Genomic DNA, 27,382 nt, shown 5'->3' with positions numbered 1-27,382 from the left:
AGCTGTCGGCAGCCCTCGCCCTCCTCGCAGCGGCAGGAGCATTGGCCGCCGCCTCCTGCGCGCCCTCGCTGCACCGCGCAGCCCCAGGATTGGGAACTCTTGCCCCCGACCTGTTGGGCGGGGCTCCGCGCTCTTGCCCTTGGCCCTCATGCGTCTTCTGGCTGGGACTCGGGGTTCCTGGAGTTAATGTCCAACTGGGGGTCTGCAGAGACCGGATCCGAGGTAAGCGGGCAACGGGCCGGGTGGAGGGGTCGGCTGGGGGCTCGGTCGCCAGCGGGCGCGGCGGGCTCCGGAGTGCCCAGGACTGAAGGGGCGCGCACTGCCAGGGCCTCTGAGGCAGGCGATGAAATTGGAAAGAGGAAAGACCAGAGGGAACCGAGATGCCAGGACAGAAGACAGAAACAGAGAGAGAGAGAGAGAGAGAAGTTGAACCTGAGAGAGGTTGGCCTTGCAGAGGGGCAGGTTGCTTTTCCGTGTGAACAAAGATCTGTGGACACCCCCCACCCCGATGTCTGCGCCCCCCGGAATGCCCGGGAGAGGCTGTTTCCCTCTCCTACTTCTGTCATATCCCCGCATGGTACAGGGCTGGGGTCATCTTCAAGCCCGCGGCGGCCTGTGGGGTCTCTCTGGACGTGCAGCTACAGAAATAGGATAATTTCTGAGAGTGTAACTTACTATGGAGTTTGCTTTGGTCTGTTCCAAGGGAAAATGCAAACCCCAGGAGGGACTGCTGTAAAGGTGCTGAAACCTAAAAATGCAGGGCTCACCTCCTCCGGCCGCGGTCTGGCAAAGCTACTTTCCTTGCCCTTATTGGAACCGGGTCGCTTGCGCTACCCTCCTGCCCTCAACCCCAAACCCCGTCGAGGTTAGGTGAGGGGCTCCCTTGGCAGTTCCGGACTCGGATCTTCGCCTCGAACAGACTCTTGGGACTCTTAGTGGAAGTCTCCGCTAGGCCATCCAGGTGATTATTTTAAAGACCTCTCTTCCCCTCTCCTCTGTGCGTCGTACCCACCGCTACCTTGTAACCACCTCGGGTCCTGATTCCGGGGGGCTTGATTTCCAGCCCCACTCGGTGAAAACGAACCCTCATCGTGGCAGGGAATGGACTTTCTCCGGCTCCTCAGGCTCTAAGCGCCTCCCTAATTTCGACTTTAGCAGATCCCGCCCGCGGAGCCCAGGCGTGCGCCCACGGCGGGCTGCCCAGCCCCCGACTCCGAAACGGTTTTGCTCATTGGTGGGGACAGGCACAACTCTTCCGGCCCCTGCCGCAAATGTTTCAGAGCGCACTCCACTCCTCCCCGGTGTTCTGAATGCATATATAAGTATTCCAAGGAAGAGATGCACGCAGCTCCCTTCCGCAAAACCCTCAAAGTGGGAGCCGCTTCAGCCAGGGCCTGTACCTGGTCTCCCCCTCACTGTTTCGCGGCGCCTGGGCTTTGGGTGGGTAGACGGCGGCGCCGCCTTTTGAACAAGTGTCAGGTGTCCGGTAGCACGTCCGCGGCCCACTCCCGCAAGGGGTTCGGGCGCCCCAGACCTGGGACCCCACCTCGAGCCCTGTAACAGACACCCGCTCTCCCCGCCCCCCGTCTCAGCCGGTCTGCGGGAAGCCTCCCGCATTCTTTTTCCTCTCTCTCTCTTGGGTTCAACAGTTACGGGAAGTGGAGGGAAAATAAGGCCTCCCAAAGGCAAGGACACGAGGCACAGTTAAGAAAAGCAAGCTCTTCCAGCAACCTCTCTTCCTATCCCAAAAGAAATCCCTCCGGAGTTTATAACCAACCTCCCTCCCCCGCCCCACCGCCTCCTTCTTCTCTCCCTGAGAGCTGGATCTTGAAGGCAAAGCCCAAACAAACCTCCCAACCTGCCAGGCACAAAAGGTGCGGGGGCACTAGCGGCGGGAACGCTCATCCGCGTTGAAGATGTCACGAAGACACCGGGAATGGGGACGGTGGGGGTGGGGGGGCAGGGAGAGGGAGACAGAGACAGAGGTTTCTAAAGGCAGGTTGCCAAGAAACCAGCTCAGGTGAGGTGGGGTAGAGGAGAAAAAGTGAGAAAGGATGGAAGGCTAGAACCCTGAAAAGCAGCGACGCTGATAAGGACATTCAGAAGTTCCAGGGCTATTTGGAGAGGATTGTAGGGGGGCTGTTTTTCTCCTCCCGTTTTATACTTCAAATGAAGACGCAGCCTCCCGGCCGCGTGGGCACCGCAAAACTCCGGCGGCTTCTGGTGCCCCCTGGTGCCCGGAACCCAAAAGCGCTCGGTAGCCAGCGGCGGCTTCTGCAAACACTCCTTCCCACTCTCCTGGGCGTCCTTTCCGTCCTGGACCTGGGGCTCAGGTGCCGGCCCTAGTGGGGCGCCCGTTTTGCTGCGCCGGAGCTCAATGGTCCCCCTTCGCGTCCGGAAGACAAGAATGGGTGTGGAGACAGCTGGCGGAGCCGCTTAAGGGAAGAAAGCTTGGTTCCCGCACGTAGCAGAGTGTTAAGCAGTTTGCGCGGGCAGAAAAAGCGGTTGCCTGCCGAGGTTGACACGTTGGGCAGATGTGCTTTGGAAAAGCGATGGAGACCAAAAGGGAGCCCGCGGTGGAGTGGGGAAGCGGGTTGGGAGGAGTGGATTAAGGTGGACTTTGAGAAACGCGTCCGGGTAGACGGCTGTGTGCCTAGTTCTCACCCCCATCCCCACCCCGCCCAGCAAATGCCGGGAACTAAAGAGCCGCTCCAACTGGAGTGGGCCCCCGCAGCGCTTGGGAGAGGAATGCGCCCACCCTGTCCGGGAGAGGTTCTTTTGGGGCCTGGGCCGTGTCCGGCGGAGGGCGGGAACGCGAACCGGGAGCCTCCTCTGGCGAGGCGGGGAGTTTTCCACTGTTTCCTTTTTTTTTTTTTTGACCAGTTTCGCCACACTTTTAATTGAGGATCTCCACGTCCAATTTAAAAAGCCTCCGTCGGCCAGGCAGGGAAAAACCCTCTTAATGTGGAAGGGAAATCTGGTGCCCGTGTCGCTTCCTGCTGGCGGGCACCGCGATTTGGAATGGCGCATTAACCCCGCGCCTCCCTGCTCCCCGGCACCGCCAGCCATTTCGCACGCACCCGGGAACTGGCACTAAAAGGACGGGAGGCCTTATGTTCACCCAATCCCTACTGCCAAAATGCCTCGCTGCGCTCATTTTGCACGGCCTGGGTGCAGTTGTGCCAAGACTGGTGCGCCGGGACCCAGAGCCGCTTTTTTTTTTACCCCCGGGATTTGCAAACCAGCCTGCACAGCAGGAGGAGGCCGGAGCTTCAGGTCGCTCCAAGTTGCTTGTCCCTGCAAACGCCCCAAGGCCAACAGCTGCGTAGCAAGCAAACAAACGCCCAAAGAATGGAAAATGCATTCTTCTCTGGAGCGGTGGGAGGTGGCAGCCGAATTAAACGCTTCCCCGGGTGGCCTGGACCGAGGCCGGAGCTCTGGAGGAGATGTGGACGGGGAGAGGCTGGAAGGGAGAGGTGGGCGCACCGGGGAACTAATGGTGAGGAGAGGTGCTGACGTTTGGGCTTGTACCAGGAAACTGCCTTCCCCCGCTCCCCGGAAAAAGTTCAAGGTGTTTTTCCTAAGAATTCGTTTTATTTGGAAAAGGGGACGGTGATCAACCTCATTAATCTCGAGTAGTTTCCGCTTGAGATTTCTCTCCTACATTCTTGGAGGAGACTGGAACATGCTGCCCGACCCACCCCCACCCCCGGCTGCATGACCCTCCTTTTTAGGGGTGTGAGAAGTGAGAAGCCGAACGGAGTCTACCTCCTCCCCCATCCTTCTAAGAGTAGCTGAGCCCACACCCCGCACCATTTCGCGGTCTAGGCCTTCCGGTCCCCGCGCACCTCGCAGGGTCCGGGACCCGGCGCATTGGCTAGTTCAGGCGTGACTACCACCGGGTCTGGGAACTTGCGACTCTCCTCGGAAGGAAGAGACTTCGAATCGGACAAAGTTGCAAAAATAAAGGTTTTTTTTTTCTGGTATACCACGGAGGAATAAAATTTCCAAGACAAATGCGATCCCTGCCTAACAACAACGGTAAAGCATTTATTGACAGCTTATTGTATGCCCCGCTAGTGCCTTTTCATGTATTATTTAACGTTCATAATCTTAAGCATTTGAAGGCCAGTCTATACTTGGGGAAGTTAAGTTAAACAATTATTTCCTTGTAGGCTTAAGATTTCCAAGTCCCTACTAATTTCTCGTTCCAGTGACAAAATGCTTATCCGGGTGGGGAGAACCAAGTGTGGCCAAGCCTGCCCTCGCCTCACCCAGCACGTGGAGCAGAGTCAGGACCCGCCGGCAGGGGGGTGCGCAGGATTTAATTTCTAAAATAAAAGGCCGGCCTCCTGCTTGGCTCCCAGGGCCCTTGGGGAGCTGTCGGGCGTGAAGGGGAGGTCTCTGGCTGGGGCGCGGGATGCAGAGTGAGGGCCGTCGCGTCACCCCCAGGGAAGGAGGGGGTGGGGTTCACACTGGTAGAGGGGACCAGCTTGGGATCTGGTGTCGGTTGTGTTGGGGATTTACCTGCCAGGACGCGGCCCTCCTTTAAAATGCGACCCCCGGCGGGGTGGAGGGCGGGGTGGTTGGAGAGGAGGGGAGCTGCGGCCGCGACTGAGAGGCCGAGCCACGCCCAGGGAGGGCGGGGGAGGGAGGGCGAGCCGAGGACGTGGGGTGGGGTAGGGTGGGGGATGCCGGGGTAACGGCTGGGCAGCAGACTGGACCGAGGGAGCGCGCTGACGAGGCTGGAGGGGAGCGCGCAGGGATGTCGCGCCCCGGCCTAAAGTGCAACTTTCGGGTTCTCTCTCCTGCGGCCCGCCGGCCCGCGCAGGTGCCGCCGCCGGACGGGACTCTAAGATGAAGTTATGGGATGTCGTGGCTGTCTGCCTGGTGCTGCTCCACACCGTGTCCGCCTTCCCGCTGCCCGCCGGTAAGATGCCTCCCGAGGCTCCCGCCGAAGACCGCTCCCTCGGCCGCCGCCGCGCGCCCTTCGCGCTGAGCAGTGACTGTAAGAACCGTTCCCTCCCCGCGGGCGGGCGGCCGGCTGGGCCCCTCGCACTCCCGCTCCCCCCCCCACCCGCTGCCGGCGCGCACCCCAAGCCAGTCCGGGCGGCAGTGTGGCCTCCCCGAATCAGTGGGCAAAGCGGCGTGGCGCGGAGGCCCAAAGGCTCCGGAACGCCCGGCTGTAAAATGACACATCGCAGGTTTGCCCAGCGCTGAGGGTATCGAAATTTTTTGTTACCGTAGGTAAACAGATAGGATTTCCACCACCACAGAGAAACACACAGTTGTCCCCTTTTCTCCACATCCCCATCATGTACACGCATGCTCGTTTTTCTTCCAAAGCCCGGTCATCTGTTTTGCTGTGCCTAATTGCTTAATTCTGAAAGCTATTGAACTTCCATCCTAAACTGTTCCTGCAAAGGGAGAGGCCAGAGATCTCACAAAAAAGAAAAAGAAAAGAAAAACCAAGACAGAGCAGAGGAAACACAGAAGGGATTCAATTTTCAAAACAAGCATCTGGGCAGCGTCAAATCTGTTCAGAAAAGTTCCTGTTCTAGAAAGACTTTACAGTAAATAGTGCTGGCTGGGCCTGTGAAGAGAAGGCTGTACTTAATTCCACACATGACAATGCTAACTCTGAAGAAGCAGCCTGATTATTCATATTAGAGAATAAATCTGTGAATTATCCCTCAAAAACTGACATGTTTTAAATAGCAAGTTCTTTTAGGATGTGAAAGCTATGATTTGATTTGATGTAATTTACCCCCCCCCCCCCATTCTTCAGAAGTTTAACTGTTGCATAAAGTGAGTTATAAGGCATTACAAGGTGGAGGGACTATTGATGAGGTGCATAGGTTAAAAATTTTAAAAAGGTAACAAAAGAAAATTTTACACACAACCCCCAAATAAAACAGTAGTGAGCTGTAGCCAGGGTCTAGCCCTCGCTAATCTTTTCTTTCTTTTTTAAACCCAGAACTGCCCCTCTAGCTAACTTGCACATGAAACATCCTGTGATCATAACCACAGGAGAAGCAGCCCAACATAATGCAGCCATGTGCTATGACACAGCCTATGAAATGTGATATGCTTACTATATGCCTAATTACAGAAACAAAAAGATCTTTTTCCAGAAGCCCTGAGAAAGAGAAAAGGTGCATTTTCTAAGGCAAGTTAAGACTTCAAGATTGACTTAGGATTAGAAAGAAAAAGTGATTGATCTCTTGAAATGAAAGTACCTGTTGTCAGAGTTTCTGCTAAAAATTTATTGTATAAAATTATTTTTAAAGGCTTGGGTTTCAGCCATGAATTTCCATCTTAGTGTATGCAAATGTTCCTTCAATAGAAACATAGATTTATTGCCCCTCAATGCTCATATCTTTAGGGCAGTACACAGGAGAGCTGAGTCACTGACTCTCTGTCCATTTGAACGAACAGCCTGGGCTGGAAGAGATGGGAACACAGTAGCAGATGACAGTACTCTGACCAGGATGTTCAGGAGAGAAAAATGACTGTATCTGATTATGAAGCTGATTAATTCATAAAGATTTAATTGGCATGTCAGCATCCCATCTACCTATACTTATTCAGTACTGGCTCCCAGTTCTGGTTCTATCTTCAACTAACTTTGTGGAAAAATTATTTACTTATTTTAGAACTCAATGGACAGTTTACACTGGTACAATAGAGGGAGGACTTTCCACTCAAAAATGCCGGTGGCTGCGAGATTTGCCCCATGGCCTTCCCGCTCCTGTCCTAATCTCCTTTGGGAAGAGACTCATAACACTGGAATCACTTGGGGAACTTTAAAAAAATACTTTTGCTGGGCCACACCCCTGAGGATTCTGATTTAATTGTTTTGGACTATGGCCTGGGCATCTGGGTTTTTAGATGTTCCTCTGCCGTGTCTAATGTGCAGCAAGAATTAAATCACTGTGACTTGATGATACCCTTGAAAAGTCACAAATCAGAATTCTATTAAATATTGAAAGTAGATCACAGGTTACTCGGGGCCAGGGTGGGGGAAGAGGTTATTGCTTAATGGATGCAGAGTTTCTGTTTCGGATGATGAAAAAGTTTGGTAATGAATGACGGTGATGGTAACACAACACTGTGAATGTAATTAATAACACTAAATTGTACACTCGAAAGTGGTTAAAATGGGAAACTTTGAGTAGATATGCTACTACAATAAAAAAATTAAAAAAAAATTGCTGGAGGTGGTGCAACGGTGGCTAAGTGGCAGAATTCTTGCCTCCCATTCCGGAGATCTGTGTTCGATTCCCGGAGCCTGCCCATGCCAAAAAAAGAAAAAAAATTGCTAGAGGTTTAAGTGGTCATATAAGGTACAGCCAGTCACAAAAGCAAGCCAGTCAGCATTAATGCTGGAGGTGGAGGTTTACTGCTCTTTTCCAAAACTGAACTAAATCAGCAGTGATCAATGGAAAGGATTCTGACTCTATTTGAACCAGCAGAACACACCCATTTCTGTTTTATCAATGGGAAGTCCCAATGGATCCTAGAGGAAACATGAATGAGAATCGTTTCCAGAGAGAAACTGGGCCGCTTTCTAAGCCAAATTGACTTCTTTCCAGGTATGTTCAACTCAGTAGCATGCTGTCAGTGTAGGCAAGGCAGAATAATGACAGAGTGCAGACTTTGAACCCTCAACCAGTGTCAGCATGCCCTGTCACAGTGCTGACATTTAGATCCTGCATTGCACACAGTACAACTGGTTAAGGCTTATGTAGGAAATCTAAGTCACTGGGTTGCATTTGAAAATGGAAAAGTACTATCAATTCTGGTCCCTCTAGCTCCCTTCATGTGGTTGTAACTTAATGATTGACAAAAGAATGGCTCTGTGCTATTCACAGGGGGACCGTACCCTGTCCACATGCTCACCCTTGAGGGTGGATGTGTTCTGCGATTACAATATTAATGAACCTGTCAGAATTCTATTCCTAGCAGTATCACTGGTTGAACTAATCAAATACAATTACAGATTGGCTAACTTGCTTGCCCAGAGGTTGACTGTCAAGTAAATGGGCCATGACTATTTACTGTAGCACCTTCTAACTTATCTAAGCTCAAGAGACTTACAGTTTTCCTTTGGGGACACCCAAGACATTTCCCTGTAATTATCTTTGTTCATTTATTTCACTTTTTACCAATATCTTCTCCAAGGGGTGATTGGAACAGGAGTGAGGTATCTAGAAGTTGAAACTCAGAAATGTCATAGCATTTTAGAGTTAAAAAGAAGTTCCTTCTAGTCCTAAGACCTAAAGAAGAAAAGCAACTTGTCCTAAGTGCCAGATTCTTGATGGTAGGAGACAGGTCTGCTGAAGCCAGGACCAGAAGTTCCCCAAACCTAACTGCAATGGAGTGTGTTCAGTTTTGCTCCCTGGGGGAAAAGATGATATATGGGAATAAAGTCTTCAACAAATACTAAAACATTGTTGCAGGATCATCTGAATTTATTGAAGTTTAGTAAAGTAGAGTCATCAATAGTATGTGACAGCTCTAAATGTGTTTCAAAAGTAAAAGCATAATGTGTATTTGGCTTAAAAATTTTGCAATCTAAAAGCATATATCCATTCAGCGAATATTTAATGAGCACCTCTATGTACTGGGCACTGTTCTAGGTGCTTAGTTCACATATTAAACAAATATCCCTGCTCTGATGGAATATCCTAGCAAATGTACACATGCATACACCTAAAAAACTAAATATGAAAGGCTGAAAAGGTAGGCTTAATTTTGAGTGTGACTAGAAGCCAAACGGAAGACACTGAAAATTGTTAAATTATAATTACAAGTAGTCACAAATTTATTGTAGTATAATGGGACTATATCCCACCAGTTTGGTAGCAGGCCACAAAACTTTCCATTGAAACAATCTTATAAGTCAAGCTATCAAGTTGCCAGGCTAGTCCACAAAATTATGTCTAAACCATGATATAATTCACAACATTATTGGTCAGAATTTGTGTCCAGGGTGCCAGGACCCATAATGTGCAGAAAGAAGGCACAGAATAAGAAATCAGGGTGATTTGCCAAGCAGGAACTTATGTGAATACATTCAGATCAGATTGTGGTTTGGAGCCCACTCTAACAACTTAACCAGCCAGTACTTAATATCTGTTTTGTTTTTGTTTTTGTTTTCTTTTTTTACATGGGCAGGCACTGGGAATCAAACCTGGGTCCCTCGCATGGCAGGTGAGAATTCTACCTGCTGAGCCACCATCACACCGCCCCTTAAAATCTCTTAAACCTCAATTTCCTTAGCTGTGAAATAGGGACAGTACAGCAGAAGTACCTACCTTGGGCTGATGTCAGGATTTAATGAGATAATGCTTTGCAAAGCCCAGGCCCCATAAATAGGTTGCTATTTGCCACCCTAATCCCAACAGCCCTTCTCTAGGGATCCAGTGCCCTTCTCCTGTCACAGCCTTTCACTTTAGCATCTCTGCTAGGACTGCTACTCCCAAATGGTGGCATTTCAGGCTGACCACCATAGCACCCAGGCCTTGTGGGGAAGCTATTTTGGGCCCCACCATTAGTTGGTTAGCACGTAGGCAGGACAGCTTTGCCTGGGACTCTGCCCTCAGATTAGCTACCCCGGGTTCTTCCCAAGTCTCACAGCTCCTTCCCTCCCCAACTTTATTCCATATTTCCTGTGGAATTTTTCCCACCAGGTTTCCATAGTCATGTCTAAGAGAGACCTTCTTCCCCCAAGGGGATAAGGAGGTCAGAGTAGAGTAAACTCCTTTTGGAAGTGATGCTGGTTGTTGGAGGATACCTATAGTGTGTTTCTGTTTTAAATGATCCCCGGTAAATATTTAATTTAAGATGTTTCATAAGCCTAGGAAAAAACGCTTAGGAATGAAAGGACCCTAGTTTTCAGCCCACCATTATAAAGATATGGAAACTTCTAGTTCAACAAGTTGGTTAAATGTTATGTGATATAAAATTCAGAATAAATAAGTATACATCGTTCATTAATTCCCATCACTTTAGGGAATTTATGAATGAGCAATACTGTAATAAAACAACTACACAACTACTTAGGCTAGGAAGAGGCTCACCCACTTGGGAAGGGACTCTTGGAATCCAGAAATCACTTAATTTGAACTGGCCAGTCATATGGCCTTAGGTTGATCTAAAACAGCTATCTGGCATTTTCGCCTGCTAACTTTCCTTTCATCTATAGTCTACAACACCTATATTTGATTACAATACTTATTCTTTAACTAATCACTTACGTTCAATCAAGAAGCAAATATTAAGAATCTTTTAGGTGCTAGGTCTTGTGTGCCATGAAAAAGGCAAAGTTGTGATCTTAAATAGCTTGTAGTCTAATTATAAACTATAGATGTACAAATGGGTAGATGGGTGGGTAGGTTGTCAGACAGACAGATAGATATGACTATCAAGTGGTGCACATTAGCCGTAGTCACAGAAGAAATTCCTAGCCAGAATTTGGGGATCATATCAGGAAAGGATTCAAGGTAGAGGGAAGATTTGAACTGGTACTTGAAAGATGGATATTAGGAAGAGAAGGGGAAGGGAAAAGGGAGTCATTCCAGATTAGAGAGCAGCATGGCCAAATTCATAACCGTGATATGGCAAAGGGCAGGTGGTGGGTGCAAGTAGGAAGCCAGACAGGTGTGCAAGTACTGGGAAGAGGTGCAGGAAGCGGTCTGAAAAAGGATTTCTTGGTGAGTGATACCCAGTTTATGAGGTGCTGTAAAAGCCAGGCAAAGAAGGTGTTTCCTTTCTTTCAGTGCCAGTGAGATGCCACTGGAACATCTGGAGCAGACAAGTAGCAGCAGGTAGAGCTGCCCTCTTGTAGCAGATGTTACTCAGACACCCAGGCTGCTCATGAGTGAGGTCTATATAGTAGGTGTATTTTTTATTTTGAAAGTATTCTTCCCTTATTTATTTTTTTTCTTGCCTGTATTTATTTATTTATTTATTTATTTATTTTTGGCATGGGCAGACACTGGGAATTGAACCCCGCTCTCCAGCATGGCAGGCAAGAAATCTACCACTGAGCTACCACAGCACCACCCTGCCCTTATTTTTTAAAAAAAAAGCTTTTAGGCATAGGCTCAGTGGATCAGCCTATTAATCCTCAAGTAAGTGTGAACAGCTACAGATAAAAACTTAATATTGAAGTTAGTATCATAGAACGTCTTAACTAGCCACATGGTTAACCCAGTTTGTAACAAAGGGGTTTTATATCTTTTCCTAAAATTAATTAAATTTGAGCTCTTGGGGACTTTTATCTCCATTTTACAGTTGTGGAAATGAATCCTGGATTGTCATTCAAGGTCACGAATATAGTAAGTGGCGAAGCCAGAATTTTAGTCCCAAAGCCAATTTTTTTTTGGCTTAACACAGACAGTGCTCCCATATTAGTAGATAAAGAAAACACAAACATTGGCTTGCTGAAAACACATTTACTAACACTGAAACATAGATTTCCGGGAAACTAAGCTACCCAGCTAATAAAAAAGAGAAGCAGGAACTATTACATTTCCTTTAGGTCCTTTTTTTAAATTTTCCATTTGGGCCACAGTGGGCCGAGGTCAGTATTATTAATGGCTACTTCAAAGCCCAGATGGTGGTATTTTGAAGAGATAAATGTGAATTCTCTAAGTATTCCTGTAATGCTGTAGCTTTCCCAAGGAGGGACGCCTCTTTGGGACTCTGCTGGAGTGCCTGATTTACAGAGGGCATCTGGGAGATGCCCTCCTGTGAGAAACCTGTTCTCAGGTCGCTTCCATTCCTCCTAGGAAATGAGGGTTATATGTGGGAACAAAGCAAGACTCCAGAGGGATTGCTACAGTGGCCATAGGAGTTGGTCTTGAGCTGCTCTGAGGCACGGTTTGGGTTTGCATAGGCAAAGTTTGGGTCACTGTTGGTAAACTGCTGTTTAGCTCAATAGAAACCCCCCCCCTTGTATGACTATTAAGATAAACGATGGTTTTAGAAGGGGTGGTTTTAGAAGCCTATAGTCTTGAAACATTTTTTGCTTGTGGACCTGCAAAAAGAAGGTTGACAAACAATTGCCTATTTTTAAGTTAACATCTTACATTTTTCGTCATAAGTTTACATAGTTGTGCCAGATGTCATTTCCAGCCCCATTCTGAAAGTGTTCATGTGCTTAAGCTATATTTTTGGCAAAACCTTAGGGCTGGAAATTTAGCTTATTCAATTCATGGAAAACTACCAAACAAATCAACCCAAATATAAGGAATTTTTAGTCAGAAGAGATCTGACTTCATTTTTCAATTTAAGTGCTCACTCATGATAACCACTGCATTTCTGTATTCTAATTATAAGATGGGTAATGAAAAGACAAGCAGATAAAGCTTCTGGCGTCCACGAGTAGCTAGCTGGCTAGAATGAAGTAAGAAATACTCCCCTATTTTTTAGTTGGTTCATGTGGAACTCTTCCTCATATCAGTGTCCTTAGCATAATGCACACCTGTACACCCTTCATCACGATTTACCTCAGTAGCATTTCGCCTGTTTTTTTTTCTGGAACCATCTGAGAGTTAGCTGTAAACGTCATTACACTAAGTACTTTAGCATGTTTCAAGAACAAGGACATTTGCTTATATTCAGTGACACTCTCAGGAAATTACCATTATGCAATGCTGTTATTCAATCTATAGTCCATATTCAATTTCCCCAGTTTCACAATAATGTCCTTCATAGTTTTTTTTTCTTCTTCAGTTTAGGAGCCAGTCAAGGTAATCTAGAATATTTCCCAAAACCTTTTTTTTAATTTAAGACTGGTATTTTGGAAGAGTCCAAGGCTATCTTACCTGCTTTGTGCAGACTGTCTTTCAATTTGGATCTGTCTGATTGTTTCCACATGGTTAGGTAGAGGTAAACATCCTCAGAATACTCAATGGGGATGACGTGTCCTCACGGTGGGACACCCATGATATCTGGTTGTCCCGAGGAGTAATGCATGTCCCGATGTGGCACTGGAAGATTTTCATACCATGTCCCCCAGTAAAATGAGTAAGATGGGTGAGAAGTACTGCGTCTCTCAGTCCACGGAGGGTGATTGTAAAAGAGAGTGTGAGCAAGGAGGCCTGGCAGCAGGCGTGTTCTGACGCAGGCCAGATTTAAGATGTAGCCCACGTTTAAGTGCAAGGTGAGAATATGGAAACTGATTCCCTTCAAACTCTCCACAGGGCCTGTGGAAAGTCCTCACATACCTTCAGAGGGACACATGCCCCCGTCTGAAGACACTGGTCTCAGCCATAGTGGGCACGTTCATTTCCCTCATGAGCTGCAGAATCACTGGATAGTTGTGTGGTTGATTATTAGTCATTTCAAGGCTCACAGAAGAGGCAGTACAGATTCCCAAGACAGACCTGCTCCTCCTGCCCACCAGAGCACAGGCTGCCACACCGTGAGCCCTCCACTGTATAGAGGTCCCTCCACTGTAGAAGATTCTGGACTAACAAAGGACCAATGTCCAGATTCCCTTGGGGTAATCTGGCTTTGTCTGGAGGCGTTAGAATTGCTCTTCCTGCTGCTGCCCCCTCTGAAAGCATGGCTGAAGAATTAACGCTGATATGAAAACCATATTCACTTCCTTTAGGTGCCGACTGTTAAATGCTTGCTATGGGCCAGGCACTGTGTGTGTGAACACGTCCATGCATTTATTTAATCCTTACCTGAAGGGTAGGTGTGACTGCATTTTAAAGAGGGGAAATTGGGGATCCCCAGGATTTAAGCAGTTTAGCCCAGATCTGAACCCAGGGTAGCCTGAGTCTCTCCTATCACCGTAAGACACTTGCATGCAACTCTGGCTGCATCAAAATGTCAGAAAAGAGAGAATCAATGAATCTAAATAAAGGGAACTTGGTGTTCTTTGTTCTGTTTTTAGTTTTGCTACTTCTTATAAATTTGAAATTATTTCCAAATAAAAGTGTCCCAAAAAAGTCAGTGAAGAGAAAAATAAGGCTTTGGGGTTCTGTAAATACAGCAGTTTTAGCATGATATCTATACCTGAAAAGTCTCTGAAATTCTAGTAAACTTATTCACTAGGGGCTAGAAACTCTAGCCTCCCGTATGATCACAGGAATCTATCAAAACAGGCCCAAATGACAAAAAAAAAAAAAGTAACACTTTTCTTTTGCCCCTTTCTTTTCCTGTCATCTACTTTTAGTCCCTCCTCATCCAAGTCCCTAGGGCCTTAACCTTCCTTTTAACTAGGGCTCCGCTGGTCTCCTGGAAGGGCTGAGGGAAGATTAGTGCAGAATCCCAGTGGAGATCTATGGCCCCTTAGGCTGCAGAAAGGGCTTTGTGGGGAAGGAAGAGACAAGCCTTTGCACCAGTTTCTTTGGGGTTTTCCCTGCAGCCACCTGCCTCTGATAATACCGCAAGGGATTATTTTTCCCAGTGGCTTTTTGTGCACTTAATTTTATGGGGTAACTTTCTCGCCCTTCCCCATTAAGATTTTTTATAAGGGCAGTTGCAGAGCTCATGGCGTGTGCTGATTGGCATGGGGTGTTTATTAATGACTGTGGAGTGCTTTTAGCTCACAGCAGGTGCTCGTGTATTAGCCAACAAGTGGGCACCCTGTTGGGTGTTTTCCTGACTTGGAAACAGGAGAATGGACACTTTTCCCCCCAGGGGAGTGATACTGTATTACTGTAAGAAAATTAGCATAGCTGTAATAAAAGTATTGACCACATACCACTTAGAAATCAGAGCAGAGATCTAAGAATCTGAGTAAAGAAACGAATATATGTCTCTTCCTGGTTGGGATGTTTTGGCTATTTGTATTCTCGGAGTAGTTTCCAGTACATTTATTGCAGGTTTTCTTCGTTGAGCTCTAGGATAACAGTTCAAGATATAGTATAACTAGTAGGTGCTCGCAGTGCTGGTCAAAGTAGGTGGAGATGGTGAATAAAATGGCATTTGGAGGTTTTTAAAAGTATTCCAGGGCTCCTTTTTCTGTATTCTTGAAGTAGCTGGCTTTATGGTTGGTCTTTTTCTCCTGCCTTGACAGAATCCAGAAATGCTTTTTTAAAACAACAAAACACTAGTGTTTTTATAGGGCAAATACTTTTCAAACAAACCCATGTCATGCCTTACTGTCAACAAACCAGTGGTCACGGAGAGAAGGCACTGGTAGTTCTGGAAAAGGTCCCAAAGTCTTAGTAAATTGCTTCAGATGGTAATTGTTCTTGGGAAAATAGATGCTATGGCCTCCTCTTGAAGTTAATCCGAGAATAGTCTATGACCAGGACAGGCTGTCTGATGCTGGATGAGTACTCTGTCCAAAACAGGGAAACAGATATGGTCATTTACATAATATGAAATGCATTTGCGTTCTGGTGCTTAGCGACCTTTTTTTCTTTTAATGAGTTCAAATAAGTGGCCAAATCAACTTTAAATAGTAGTCAATGACAAAACTTTACAGAATATTTCATAGAACTGGAACATTTTCATGGACTAACATTACACATTTCCAAGTCGCTGAAAGTCAAATAAGAGAAAGGGTTGACAGCTCAGAGATCAGCTTCAAAGACAAGTTGTGTGGCCCTCAGAATCCACTTTGTTCCAATTGCAGAGGGTGATTCTGGCCTTGGAACCTGAAGCTGGGTATGACTAACCATGCTTGAACCAGCAAAAGCAGAAATGGATAAACCATTAGATATTTTAAGAAAATGGCACATGCGTTCCTTGACTCTGTATGATGTAGACCAAAGGAATTACAGCCTGTTGTCCTAGTCTGTCCTCTCGGGTCATTGGGTTCATCTCTGCCTTTACACAGGAGGAAACCGAGGTTTAAGGATGCCTCACATTACAACCCACGTGCTTGAAAACTCCATCCAGATCCTCTCTATACCTCTTTTCACCTCTCTTAAAAGTAAGGCACAAGGAAGATGACTTGGTGATTTGAGAGAGGATTGATGGTGATTATTTCAAAATTAGCTGAGCTGCTGAGCCAAGAGGAGGTCTGAGGAGAACTGCTAGATCCTTACACACATCCTGTGGGGCTTCATGGGGCCCCCGATGGTAGGGGCTGAGCCAAGTGCTCTGGGAGAAGCAGCCAGAGGTGCTTTCTTCCTGATTGAGTGACCGAAAACTAATGGCTGGCAGCATTCTCTAACCAAGACTTAGAATATCCACACATCAGGGCTCTGGAGCTGGGGAGGGCTCCAGAGAGCACTAAGTTCACCTCAGAAGGGTTAAATGACTAGTTCAAGGTCACGCAACTGGTCAGGGGCTGACCTGGGACTGGAATCCAGGGCTCTGTCCTCTCCAACTCTGCAGTGAGAGCCTGTCATTTGGTGCCAGAGTGAGTTTGAGGAGCTTCCGGAGACAGGGCCTCTCTGTCTGAATCTGCCGCCGTTGGCTGCCGGTTTTCCGGCTTTTGCTGGGAAATTGCCAGATCTGTCTTAGAGTGATATGCAAGAACCGGGACATGGGAGAGGTGCCCCTGGAGGCATGGCTTTCCTCTTTTGCGAGACAATTTACTGTGTTCTCTGGCCCACAGCGGCCTGATTTTAGAATCTAAAAAGGTATCTAAAGTTTATACTGAATTTTCCAACAGAAAATATATTTCTCACTTTCAGGTTCGGAATTTGGTCAAAGCGTGCAGGTAAAACCTTGTGTCAAAGTAAATGACCTTGTGCAGTGAGTCTTGAAAAGCTGCATGGATTTTTTTTTTTTTCGCTTACAAATAGAAGGCAGCCTGGCATCCTAGAACAAATGTGAGCTTGGAAATCTCATGAATGGGTTCACGTTTATTAGCTCAGTGGTCGTGGGCATGTATTTGTTTTCCTGAGCCTCTATTTCTCATCTGTAAAGCAGAGATAATATGTGATCCCAACATTTGCCTTGCAGAGATATTGTCAGATTTAAAGTTAATTTTGTGTGAAAGAGCCTGACACCAGTAGGCATCTGTCCCACTTTCATCTTTGCTAATATTTTTAAGTGCATCAAGGAAGCTGTTATTTAAGGTATAGAATGATGAAATTTTGTAAACTGAGAAGTTTTTCCTTAAGTTGTTGGTTTCTTTTTTTAATTTGATAGATAATTTTCCTTAAAATAAGTAAGACTCAGCCATGTGGTTCTTATAGTAACATTTCAGTATTAGTGAAAGAAAATTATGTCTGCATCTTTTTGTTGTTGTTGGCATGGGCAGGCTCCAGGAATCGAAGCTGGGTCTCCGGCATCGCAGGCAAGAGCTCTGCCACTGAGCCACCATTGCCCACCCATGTCTGCATCTTTTTGAAATGTAAAAACTACTTATTCCCCCAAAATGACATTAGTTGTGATTTTTCCTGAAAGATTTTTTCAGTCTTAGGAGATATTTTCTATTCACACATATACATGTATATAGTGAATATAAATATACATATGTGTATATATATATGGTGGGGGGAGAGAGAGAAAGAGCAACCTCTTTTTTTCATATACCTTGAGAGCAATTTGTACTCCACCTGGGGTACAGGCAGGCAAAGAACACTGGCTTGCATGCCTCCCATCCGCATGGCCCTTCTGTCCCCCCCTCTATGTCTGGACAGCCTTCGCAGGGGCTCCACCTGTCAGGTCTGGCTGGCCAGCATGGCGGGCACCCGCATTCCAGGGCCTCACACCCCACATCTAGCCCCACTCCAGAACTGAGCACGACCTAGGAGGGAGGGCAACCTGCGAGTGCTGGTTTCAGACCTAAGCACGGTGACCCTTACTCCCAATGAACACAAAAGCTGGACCCTCTCCAGTGAAGTACTGAGTCTGGCCATCCCCAGAGCAAGGAACACCTGGGCCTTCTCTCTTGGGCCCCTGTATCCCCTGAAGGAGGCTCAGGCAGGACTCCAGATGGGCCTGGAAGGGGCCTCCTCCCGGAGAGGGGCACTGTGGGTGCCAGGCTCAGGCCTCCTCTTTCCTAGAATGCTCTGAGCCTCAGAGCATCTCCCTTCCATCCTTCAGAGCCCACTCCCACTCTGGCTAATGAATGATCTCCTCTTTAGTTTGTACATAACATTTTGCTGCCCCTCTCTGGAACCCACTGTTTGAAGACTTAGACGAAAGGCCAGCTTGGCTGGGGTAAGGTGGGATATAGCTCAGTACGGGCATAAAAATTACCGCTTTGATTAAAATACGCTTAACCTATATGATAAATGCTAGAAATATGTTGATGTAGATTGAGGGCATATGATAATTCCACAGTTAGTTGTAATTTAATGAGTCAAAATATTTTTAAGAGAACTCTAACATTTCAAGTACAATACTTTGTCTACCTTATAGGGTTTAGCCAAGATAACATTTTGGGTTATGCAATTTTTAGTTCAGCTGTTACAAAGAGTACTGGAGCCTTCACCATTGTTTCTGTAACTTTACAAAACAGTCGATATTCCAGCCTATGTTCCCAAGGTGACTTTACTATTTTTTCTCCTAATTGAGGGAGGCAAAGTCTCTGCAATGAATGATTTGTTCCCAGAGTCATGCCCCAGTACAAAGGTTTCATTTGTTTAAATAATACTGTTTATAAAAAGGATGCATCAAAGTTAAAATATTTTAAATAGAATAATGCCAAAATATTTGGTTACATGCTGAATGATGACTTAAACGCATTTGAGCATTTTGAGATTTCAAAAACGTTAGCTTTTAGGTTGGACATGTTTTCCAAGAAATATCTTCCAAGTGGTCTAGGAAATGAGCAAGTGTTTGACCTTGTTTTTTTTAAAAAAAAAAAGCAAACGAGGCTGCTCTTCTGTGGTTTGCAAGCATTTTGCTATCAGAGTTAGGCTGAAGAAGGACCCATGTGTGTAGCTGACGTTCTGCCAAGCTCTTGATGGGATGAAGAAGAAAGTGATACTCAATTTAGCATTTAATTTAGGGAACGAATCCAAACCCAAGCCCCCTTTTTACCCCTCAACTCAGTGAATTTCTGGACATTTGGTGCGGTTGTGGCTTCTCAGTCGATCTGTCATGGGGAGTTTCTTGCTAGGATTGGGCTCGAGGCCTCTGCAGAATTTTAAGCACAGGCCTGGTGAGGTTTCCCAGCACAGCGCTGCCCGGTATGTGGTTGCAGATGCCCCCCAAGACCGAACATTGATAAATGGAGGCTCTCTCTAGGAATTAACACAACTGCCATCGAAGGGTCTGGAATTTGGAACCTACTTGGAAAAGACAGGCCTGTTTACTCTGTGGTTTGAAAAATACGTTACCCTTTTCTGGTCTCTAAAATTCATGTCCACGTAAAATTTTCAGCATAAATATTTGTTTGTTCTATTTTTCAAGAGCGAGGGAGGGGAAAAAAAACTTTCAGCTCAATGAGTCACCTAGCCTGTATATGGTGCTTAAATAAACATTTTAACATTCGCAAGGTAGAAGGGAGATTTTCCTTTTAAAGGGAGAGGTTCTCATTAACTGCCCCTTCCAGTTTAACACATTGGACATTTATCAAGTGTTTCCCAGGTGCCAGCAGCCTTTTAATTCAGGGTTAATAATCTAGCCACCACATCAGCCAAAAATACAAATGGTTTGGGTATTCACATCGCTATACGTGTCTGCCTGAAAAGACCAAATAGAATTTAAAATAAGGACAGACAAATCTCATAAATGAAGTATACTCATAAATATGGCAATATTTTGGACATATACTAAAAAAGATATTTGCTATTTAACTGAAATTTAAATTTAACTGAGCATCCTGTATTTTATCTGTCAATCCTGTCCCTCCTATATTTCCAAACAAATTTTACAACAAAGCCATATATTCACAATGGCTTAGAAATGGGAAAAAAATGTTTTACGAGAATCTTGAAAGTATCAGGCATTAAATAAGAAGCCTCTAAGTGCTGATTCAAATCACCATTGTAACTCTAGAATTAAAATGTATGTGGTTTATCATAATACATAAATTAATGAGTCTCTAAAGCAGTGTGACCTGAACTTCAGTAACTTAATGTTTTCCCATTAGTTTATGTTAACATTTTAGTAATGTTTTATCTCATTTCTGAATAATCTTCACTTGAAAGTTATTCTTAATTGATTTTCACTTTCTATGTTCCCAGGTTCTTAAGTTAATGGTCTATTCAGAAATTCTTATAATAGAACCCAGGACCCCATAGTGTGAGTCCTTTTGTAAAAAAAAGGCTTTTTTTTTAATTAGAAGACTCTCTTGTGTTTTGATTAATCATCCCTAATATCAGTTTTAGAGGTTCAGATTTCTGTATGAGCATGGTTTTTTGAAACTGGGCACACTTGTATTTATTTCCTCTTTTATAGCTTGATTATTGAACAATCACAAGTAGCCAAAAATAGCTACTCATTTTTTAAAAAATAAGTCATTCATTTCTCTAAGTCAGTGATTTAAAGGCTTTAAAGAAAAAGAAAAAAAAAAACCTTCCGAAAAGTCCAATTAGAAAGTGGAAATGATGAACAAACTAAGAATGCTTTTACACCAGTCCAGTCTCTTGTTAGAAATTATTCCTGGGCAGTTGGAAGCCTTTTGGAAGACACCGGGTGAGGTGGGCTGGAGATCTAAGGTTTTGAAGGCTGCAGGAAGCTGACAGAGGGAAAGTCAGTTTGGAGATGGTTAGTTACCCCTCAGTAACCTCAGGTGGACCATGACTCTGCCTTTCAAGCCCTCACAGCTTTCTGTGTGCTTTAGGCTATTTATTTTGGAGCCTTTCATTTCTTAATAATGCAGTTCTCAGCTGGAGTCCAGGTCTCCCCTTGAAAACTAAGGATTCTTACTTTCATCCTCTTCAAGTGACCTAATTCATTCAACAAATATTTGTTGATGGGCTCCAGGGGCCCAAACCCTCTTCTAAGCTCTTGAGATCCATCAATGAACAAGCCAGCATTCTATCAGAAAAGACAGATCAATAGCAAATATAATAAATCGGTAAGTTATGTCATGTGTTAGAAGATAGTTACTAGGGGAAAAAGAGCAGGATGGGGGCTGTGGAATCGGGGTTGGGAAGGGATTGCATTTAAACAGGGAGGTCAGGGTGGCCTTGTTGTTGATGGTGACATTTGAGCAAAGATGCAAAGAAAATGTGGGAGGGAGCCATGGGTATTCTGGAGTTACAGTGTTCCAGGCAGAGGGAACAGCCAGTGCAAAGGCCCTGAGTCCCTGGCCGTGTCTGAGCTGTGGTTCTCAACCAGACACAATTATAGTCTGCCTCCCTTCCCCAACACGAGACATTTAGCAATGTCTGGATACTTTTTAAATTTTATGTTTGGAGAGAGATGTGTTGCTTCCAGCATTTAGTGGGTAGAGGCCAGGAGTGTTGCTAAACATCCTATAATATACAGGTAACCTCCCACAACAAAGAATGATTTGGCCCTAAATGTCACTAGTACCAAGGTTGAGCAACCCCATGTTTGAGGAACAGAAAGGAGGGCCGTGTAGGTAGAGTAAGGAGGGAGGAAGTAGGAGATAAAGTCAGAGGTAACAAAAATGGGAGGTGGGGTGGAGGTAGCCAGGTGAGGTAGGGTCTTTAGACCAAAATGGACTTGGGGAACCATTGAAGAATTTTGAGCAGTGCAGGAATATGATCAGACTTAACATTTTAAGATGAAATATTTCTCTGGCTGCTGGGTGGAAAACAGACTGAAAGGGGTAAGGGCGCAAGGCAGGAGACCCATTTGGGGGCTGTTGCAGTAAACCAAGCAAGAGTTGATGGGGGCTTAGACGAGAACAGAAGCAGCTTTGCGATTTCTGTGCAGACAAACCATCCAGTGCTAAATTAAAGATAGCAAGCAATTCAGATGTTCCAGGGATTCCATGCAATCCCCGCTCTTTGTATTATTATATATCATACTACTAGTTAGGTCCCCTTAACTGGAACACCTGATACCTGTTTTAACAATTAAGTAGGATAGGCTTATGACAAAACAAATTGATATGAGTCAGGCTTAGTGTAGTCCTTTTAAGTTTTAACACAGTTTTGTCCCCCCCCCCCCAAAAAAAAATTACTCTTGCTAAGAACTCTTTTAGAATAAAATTAGTTAAGGTATATATTTTTAAGCCACATATAATTGTAAACATGCCAAAAAATGGGTAAGGGAAACATAAAAAGGTTTACTTCCTATGATAGGAATTCAAACTGCTTCCTTCTTTTATAAATTTATTAAGTTGTTCAGATAGTTACTTTTCTCTCACTTGATCAGCCAAATACTGAAACCCTGCCCAAAACACTGAGGGATTGCTCATTCATACTTTTTATCCCAAAGTCTCTTAAAAGTTTCACCTCATCTTTCCTGGGTGTGATCTTGCTACAGACCACGTGTATCTCTTGTTCTGTTTGCCACCAAGAACGCTGAGATAGGATCCACCTGCATGAGAATTACTCAGGGACTGGTTAAAAATGCAGCCTCCCATCCCTCCCCCAGTGCCATTGCCCCGCGCTAGGAGTCCACTATTCTTTTGGCTTCCCAGGTTCCCAGGGTGTTCTCCTGCACACTGCACACTCGTGTTTGAGAGCCACTAGGTCACAGTACCGGCAAGAAAAAAATAAGAGCACTCACAACTCTGTAGGTTTCTTAAAAACCAGCAGATGCCATTCAAATGAAAAATGTGCTTCTAAGGGTTTGTTTTCTACCAGGAAGTGTGACTCCCACCATACTAGTCTCCTCTTTGAATGAAATAACCTTGCTTCTGCAAAGTTTTGGAGGGTGCATTTAACCTTTGTTCTTGGGGGAAGACAGAAGGTCCTTGGCTGAATCAACTGAGGGTATCACCGTGGGTCCAGTTTTGGCTGATTCCTAAGGTCGCTCATGTTGTCTCACGTGACGTTTTCTCTTTTCTTGTTGAACAGCCAATATGCCAGAGGATTATCCTGATCAGTTTGATGATGTCATGGATTTTATTCAAGCCACCATTAAAAGACTGAAACGGTCACCAGACAAACAAATGGTGGTGCTTCCTCGAAGAGAGCGGCATCGGCAGTCTGCAGCTGCCAACCCGGAAAGTTCCAGAGGGAAAGGCCGGAGAGGCCAGAGGGGCAAAAATCGGGGTTGTGTCTTAACTGCAATACATTTAAATGTCACCGACTTGGATTTGGGCTATGAAACCAAGGAGGAACTGATTTTTAGGTACTGCAGTGGCTCTTGTGATGCAGCCGAGACAATGTATGACAAAATATTAAAAAACTTATCCAAAAATAGAAGGCTGGTGAATGACAAAGTAGGGCAGGCATGTTGCAGACCCATCGCCTTCGACGACGACCTGTCCTTCTTAGATGATAACCTGGTTTACCATATTCTAAAGAAGCATTCCGCTAAAAGGTGTGGATGTATCTGACGCCAGCTCCAGAGACTGCTGTGTATTGCATTCCTGCTACAGTGCAAAGAAAGGGACCAAGGTTCCCAGGAAATGTTTGCCCAGAATGGAAGATGAGGACCAAGGAGGTGGAGGTGGAGGAGGAAGAGAAGGAAGAAGAGAAAGGCAGCCGTCATGGGAGCCTGGTAGAGGGAGATCCAGCTACAGAAAACTGGACAGGAGAGAGGAAGCAGCCATCTGGTCTCTCCAGGGTGGCAGCCGAATCATCAGAAGCTCAGGGCTGGTGTCCCTTTGGGTTCTGCCATCCTTTCATCTGATACAGTCCACTGTCAACCGGTCACAGGTGCGGTTGCGGATGCACTCAAAGAACCAAAGCAGCATGTCTCCTGAGGTTTGTTTCCATGTCTTTGAAGACCCCGGAGAAGCAGCAAGGTGGCACGAGGCCACTTGTCAGTACGTTTTACTGCTGAAAGCAAGAAAGATTTATTTTTCTGTCCTTCAGTTGAGACAGACCCCGAAAAGATGAAACCATTTTTTTTTAATTAAGAAAAATAAAGGAAAGACATGAGAGCTAATAACCTTTGAATTTGAAAGCTGAGGCCTGAGGTGCCTTAGAACCAGCAGTTTTGTGAACGGTTGGTGATTGATTTTGAACATGGTGTGTGGGGTGGGGAGAATTCGGATAGAACCATAAAGGCTGTCCTCATGACTAAAAACAAACCCGGAGGTATTTCCTTTAGACCCTTGGAAACAGGAAGCAAGTTGCGGTTTTCAGAAGCATTCTTTAGGAGAGCGAGTGGGGAAGGACCCCAGCTGCACCGGGGCAGGGAGACTTGCCAGGTGCCAGTCGGTTTACAGAGAGACAAATGTTACATACTCCCCAGCTCCGTTTATGCGTGGTCACCAGTGACCAGGAAGCTACTCGATGCAATGCATCTGTTTCAGATACAGAAATATAGAGAAGATATTTATTGAGATTTAAGTTATTGTTATTTATTACCGTTCACTAATGAATTTCTCTTTTCTCCCTTATTTATTAAAATTTCTTTTCAAAGGTGCCAAAGTATATGTGCTCGCAAAATGCAAAGAAAGGTGACAAAGAAAATTTTAATTGGGAACAAGAGTCCATGCTTTTCAAAGTATTAAAGTTTTGTTTTGTTTCGTTTGATAGCCAAAAATCACTTACTTTACCTTTTTAAGAAAAACCCTGGTCAGTTTCCCCCGATTTCAGCATCTTCCACATTTTTATTTAAAAAATATATATATGAACATGTCGGAAGGGGCATCTCTGCCTGGCCACCGTTTCGGGAGCAGTGTGCAGAGCCCTTGGCACTTGGCTTTAATTCTTCACTGCTCCGTCACTGAACAAATATGCTATAAACTCCATTTTCTGTGTATTGAAGCCTTTATTTCCCCCCAACATATTTCTGTCTATAATATATGCTTAACCATTTACGTAAAAGGCTAAATTCCTTTTCATAGGTAATCCTGGATTTCCTGTTCACCTAAAAAGAAGTAAAAGAAAACTCTCCCTCAGGTCGCCATCGTTTTGCCCTGACTGGTTGAGACCCTTCTCCACCCTTGCCCACCCTCCACCTTCCTGAGGAGTTCGACTGCTGGCCAGTGCAGGCCAAGGTGCTCACTGATGGCCTTCCACAAGCCGGGGCTGCCCGGTTCCCACAAAAGCTGCTTGGCTGTATCCCCACTTCCTGTGCAAGAAGGTGGCTGAGGAGGGTGGAAGGGAAGATGTGTCTGGCCCGGCCACAGTTTACACACACGCTTGTAGAGTGCGCATATGTGTGTGACCTTTACCATGAGAGGGTCCCCAGGGGAGGAAGCACAGGCTCGAGCAGCTACATCCTAAGTGCCCAAATTATGGCTTTTGTCTGGCAGCTGACACATACATGATGCATCGGGCCCTCTATCAGAGCTTATTAGAGATCTTATAAAAGGGATTTTTATCAAGGAGGTGATCTGTCACTACTTTGGTGGCTATTTAACCACACAAGTGTGACAGATTTAGCAATTAATTGACCCACCGGTCTCTGGCAAATAATCATGTTAATTTTACAAAGTAACCAAGAAGAAACACCAGAATCCCGCCCCCCTGATCCCCAAAGACCTAATTCTCTGCACCTCTGTGTCCCCAATTGCTCCCTTTGTATGATTCACAAATTTAGGAAGAGGGTCTCCCTCTCACCCTCTCCTGGGGCCAAAACAGCCTGCTACAAAGAGGGACGAAGTCAGCCATCTGGTCATTTGTGAAGCATGAAGCCCCAGGATCATCTGTCCGATTCAGATGACAGTGGCAGATTTGGTGGCGGATATTCCCAGGTTTCAGCCTCAGTCACCCAAGGAGAGTCCCTGCCCCCAGGGCTATAGGATCCCAGTGGGTGTTGGCAGCTTGTTCCCAGCATCACCAACACACCATGGGCAGATTTTAACATAAGCAAATTTATTGCTCCACCAAATCCACAAAAGGGTAAAGTTTGTGATTTTTCCTTATCATTGCCCTTACCATCTGATGTAGTAAGGAGTGCACTTCTTTGGAAGTTCTGACTTTTCTCTGATCTGTCTCGGTCGTTTGTGTTATACAACCAAAGTTCTCTACAGACTTTATTTTTGTACAATATCATTTTGTAACTTTTTACAAATAAAAACTCATTTCTATTGCTCCCTGTACTTCCGTGCTTCCTTGTGGGCCACGACTGAGCCAGGCGCCCATCCATAAACATTTCTTTTGAGGTGGCCCTGGGTTAAAAGGCTGCCCTCTTAACCACCACATAGCCAACTGGTTGGTCAGTTGCCTTGCCCATCACCTCCTCATAACCAATCACCACCACGGTGGGAAAAGGAAAACTTGTAAAGTTGTTCATTTATTCAACAAATGTTTTATGGTGTGCCTGCTTTGTGCCAGGCACTGTTTGAAGCACTTGGGCCCTAACAGTGGCCAGAACAAAAATCTCTGCCCTCATGGAGTTAATACTTTATTTGGGGAGGCAGAAGGTATTCAAAAAAGTAAAATATACAGTATACTAGGTGGTGATAAATGCTATAAAGAATACAAATAGTATACCATAACAGAAGATAACCCAGAGACCTGATTTAATGAGAAGTTGACATTTTATCTGAATTTAAGGAATAGTGGCAGCTGAAAAAGCAGCATCCCCAGTAGAGGACACAGCTTCTGCAAAGTCCCGAGGCAGCCAGAGCCAGCACAACCTTGGTGACACCCTATATGTTGCTTCTATGGACTAATGTGGAAGAATCTGGGACTCATGCAAGTGGTGCCAGAAAAATATGCTAAAGAGCAGAAATGTGCTTGCACTGGTGTGGAGGAGGATAGCCTGCTTCGTCCTCGGATGACACACACCCAGGGTTGTCACAGGCAGCCTCATGACTAACTCCCCAGTGTGTATTAAAGCCCAGAATGAAACTCTGGAGCTCCGATTACTCTGCATAGCCACCATCCTGGCTCTCTCGTGGGCAGTGAGTGCAGTGCTGAGTTTTGCCTGAAATGTCCTTCCCTCCCTGGCACATGCTATCCCTCATGTCGATACCCTACAAAACCACTGTCCCAACTTGTGGGCTCCTGGTAGTTCTGGTGCCAGGTCTGGCTGGAAGCAGCTCTGGGCAGATGTGAATCCAGCTACATTTTCTCTAAGCCAAAAAGTTGGTACCAGAAGTGACTCAGAGAAGGGATGCAAAGATTGTACAACAGTTAACATCAATCCCTCTTTGCAAGCCATTTTCCCAAGTGTGTTCCCAGGGTTACTAACCCAGTGAGATGCTCCTCAAAAAGAGAGAGAGAGAGAGAGAGAGAAAACTAAAGAAATAAAAGGAAAAAAAGAGAGAATGGTTTCTCTGATCAAATAAGTTTGAAAATCACTGAGTTAAATATCAGTTTTTTGTGTGTTTGTTTTTATTTAAAACTCTAGCTCTAGAATGTGTCAAAGCCTTATTAGACTAATGAACTTGGGGACCATACAAAAGGGACAAAGCATTCAGAATTCCCCGAATGGATTTGGCCATGAATCCTTTTATTGTTTCATTCTCATAATACCTGTTGACCTTCCCATGAAACTACTTTGGGAAATG

The 27,382-nt window shown here is 45.5% G+C and overlaps 1 protein-coding gene across 2 annotated transcripts; it reads left to right on the top strand.

Moving 5' to 3' along the window:
* GDNF (glial cell derived neurotrophic factor) lies at window positions 1-25,983 on the top strand. Of its 2 annotated transcripts, none has more exons than XM_077117010.1 (3): window positions 1-222; window positions 4,832-4,930; window positions 22,821-25,983. In XM_077117010.1, exons 2-3 carry the CDS (start codon window positions 4,858-4,860, stop codon window positions 23,303-23,305), a joined length of 558 nt encoding a protein of 185 aa, XP_076973125.1. In that variant the 5' UTR covers window positions 1-222; window positions 4,832-4,857; the 3' UTR covers window positions 23,306-25,983. The 2 variants fall into 2 exon arrangements, with proteins under 2 accessions (XP_076973125.1, XP_076973124.1); XM_077117009.1 differs by having other exon boundaries at window positions 4,832-5,008.
* Window positions 25,984-27,382: the final 1,399 nt, after the last annotated feature.

Source organism: Tamandua tetradactyla, chromosome 9 (genome assembly GCF_023851605.1).
Source record: "Tamandua tetradactyla isolate mTamTet1 chromosome 9, mTamTet1.pri, whole genome shotgun sequence".
Classification (NCBI taxonomy): domain Eukaryota; kingdom Metazoa; phylum Chordata; class Mammalia; order Pilosa; family Myrmecophagidae; genus Tamandua; species Tamandua tetradactyla.
Note: the sequence above shows the minus strand (reverse complement) of the source record. Positions and strands in the feature narration are given on the sequence as shown.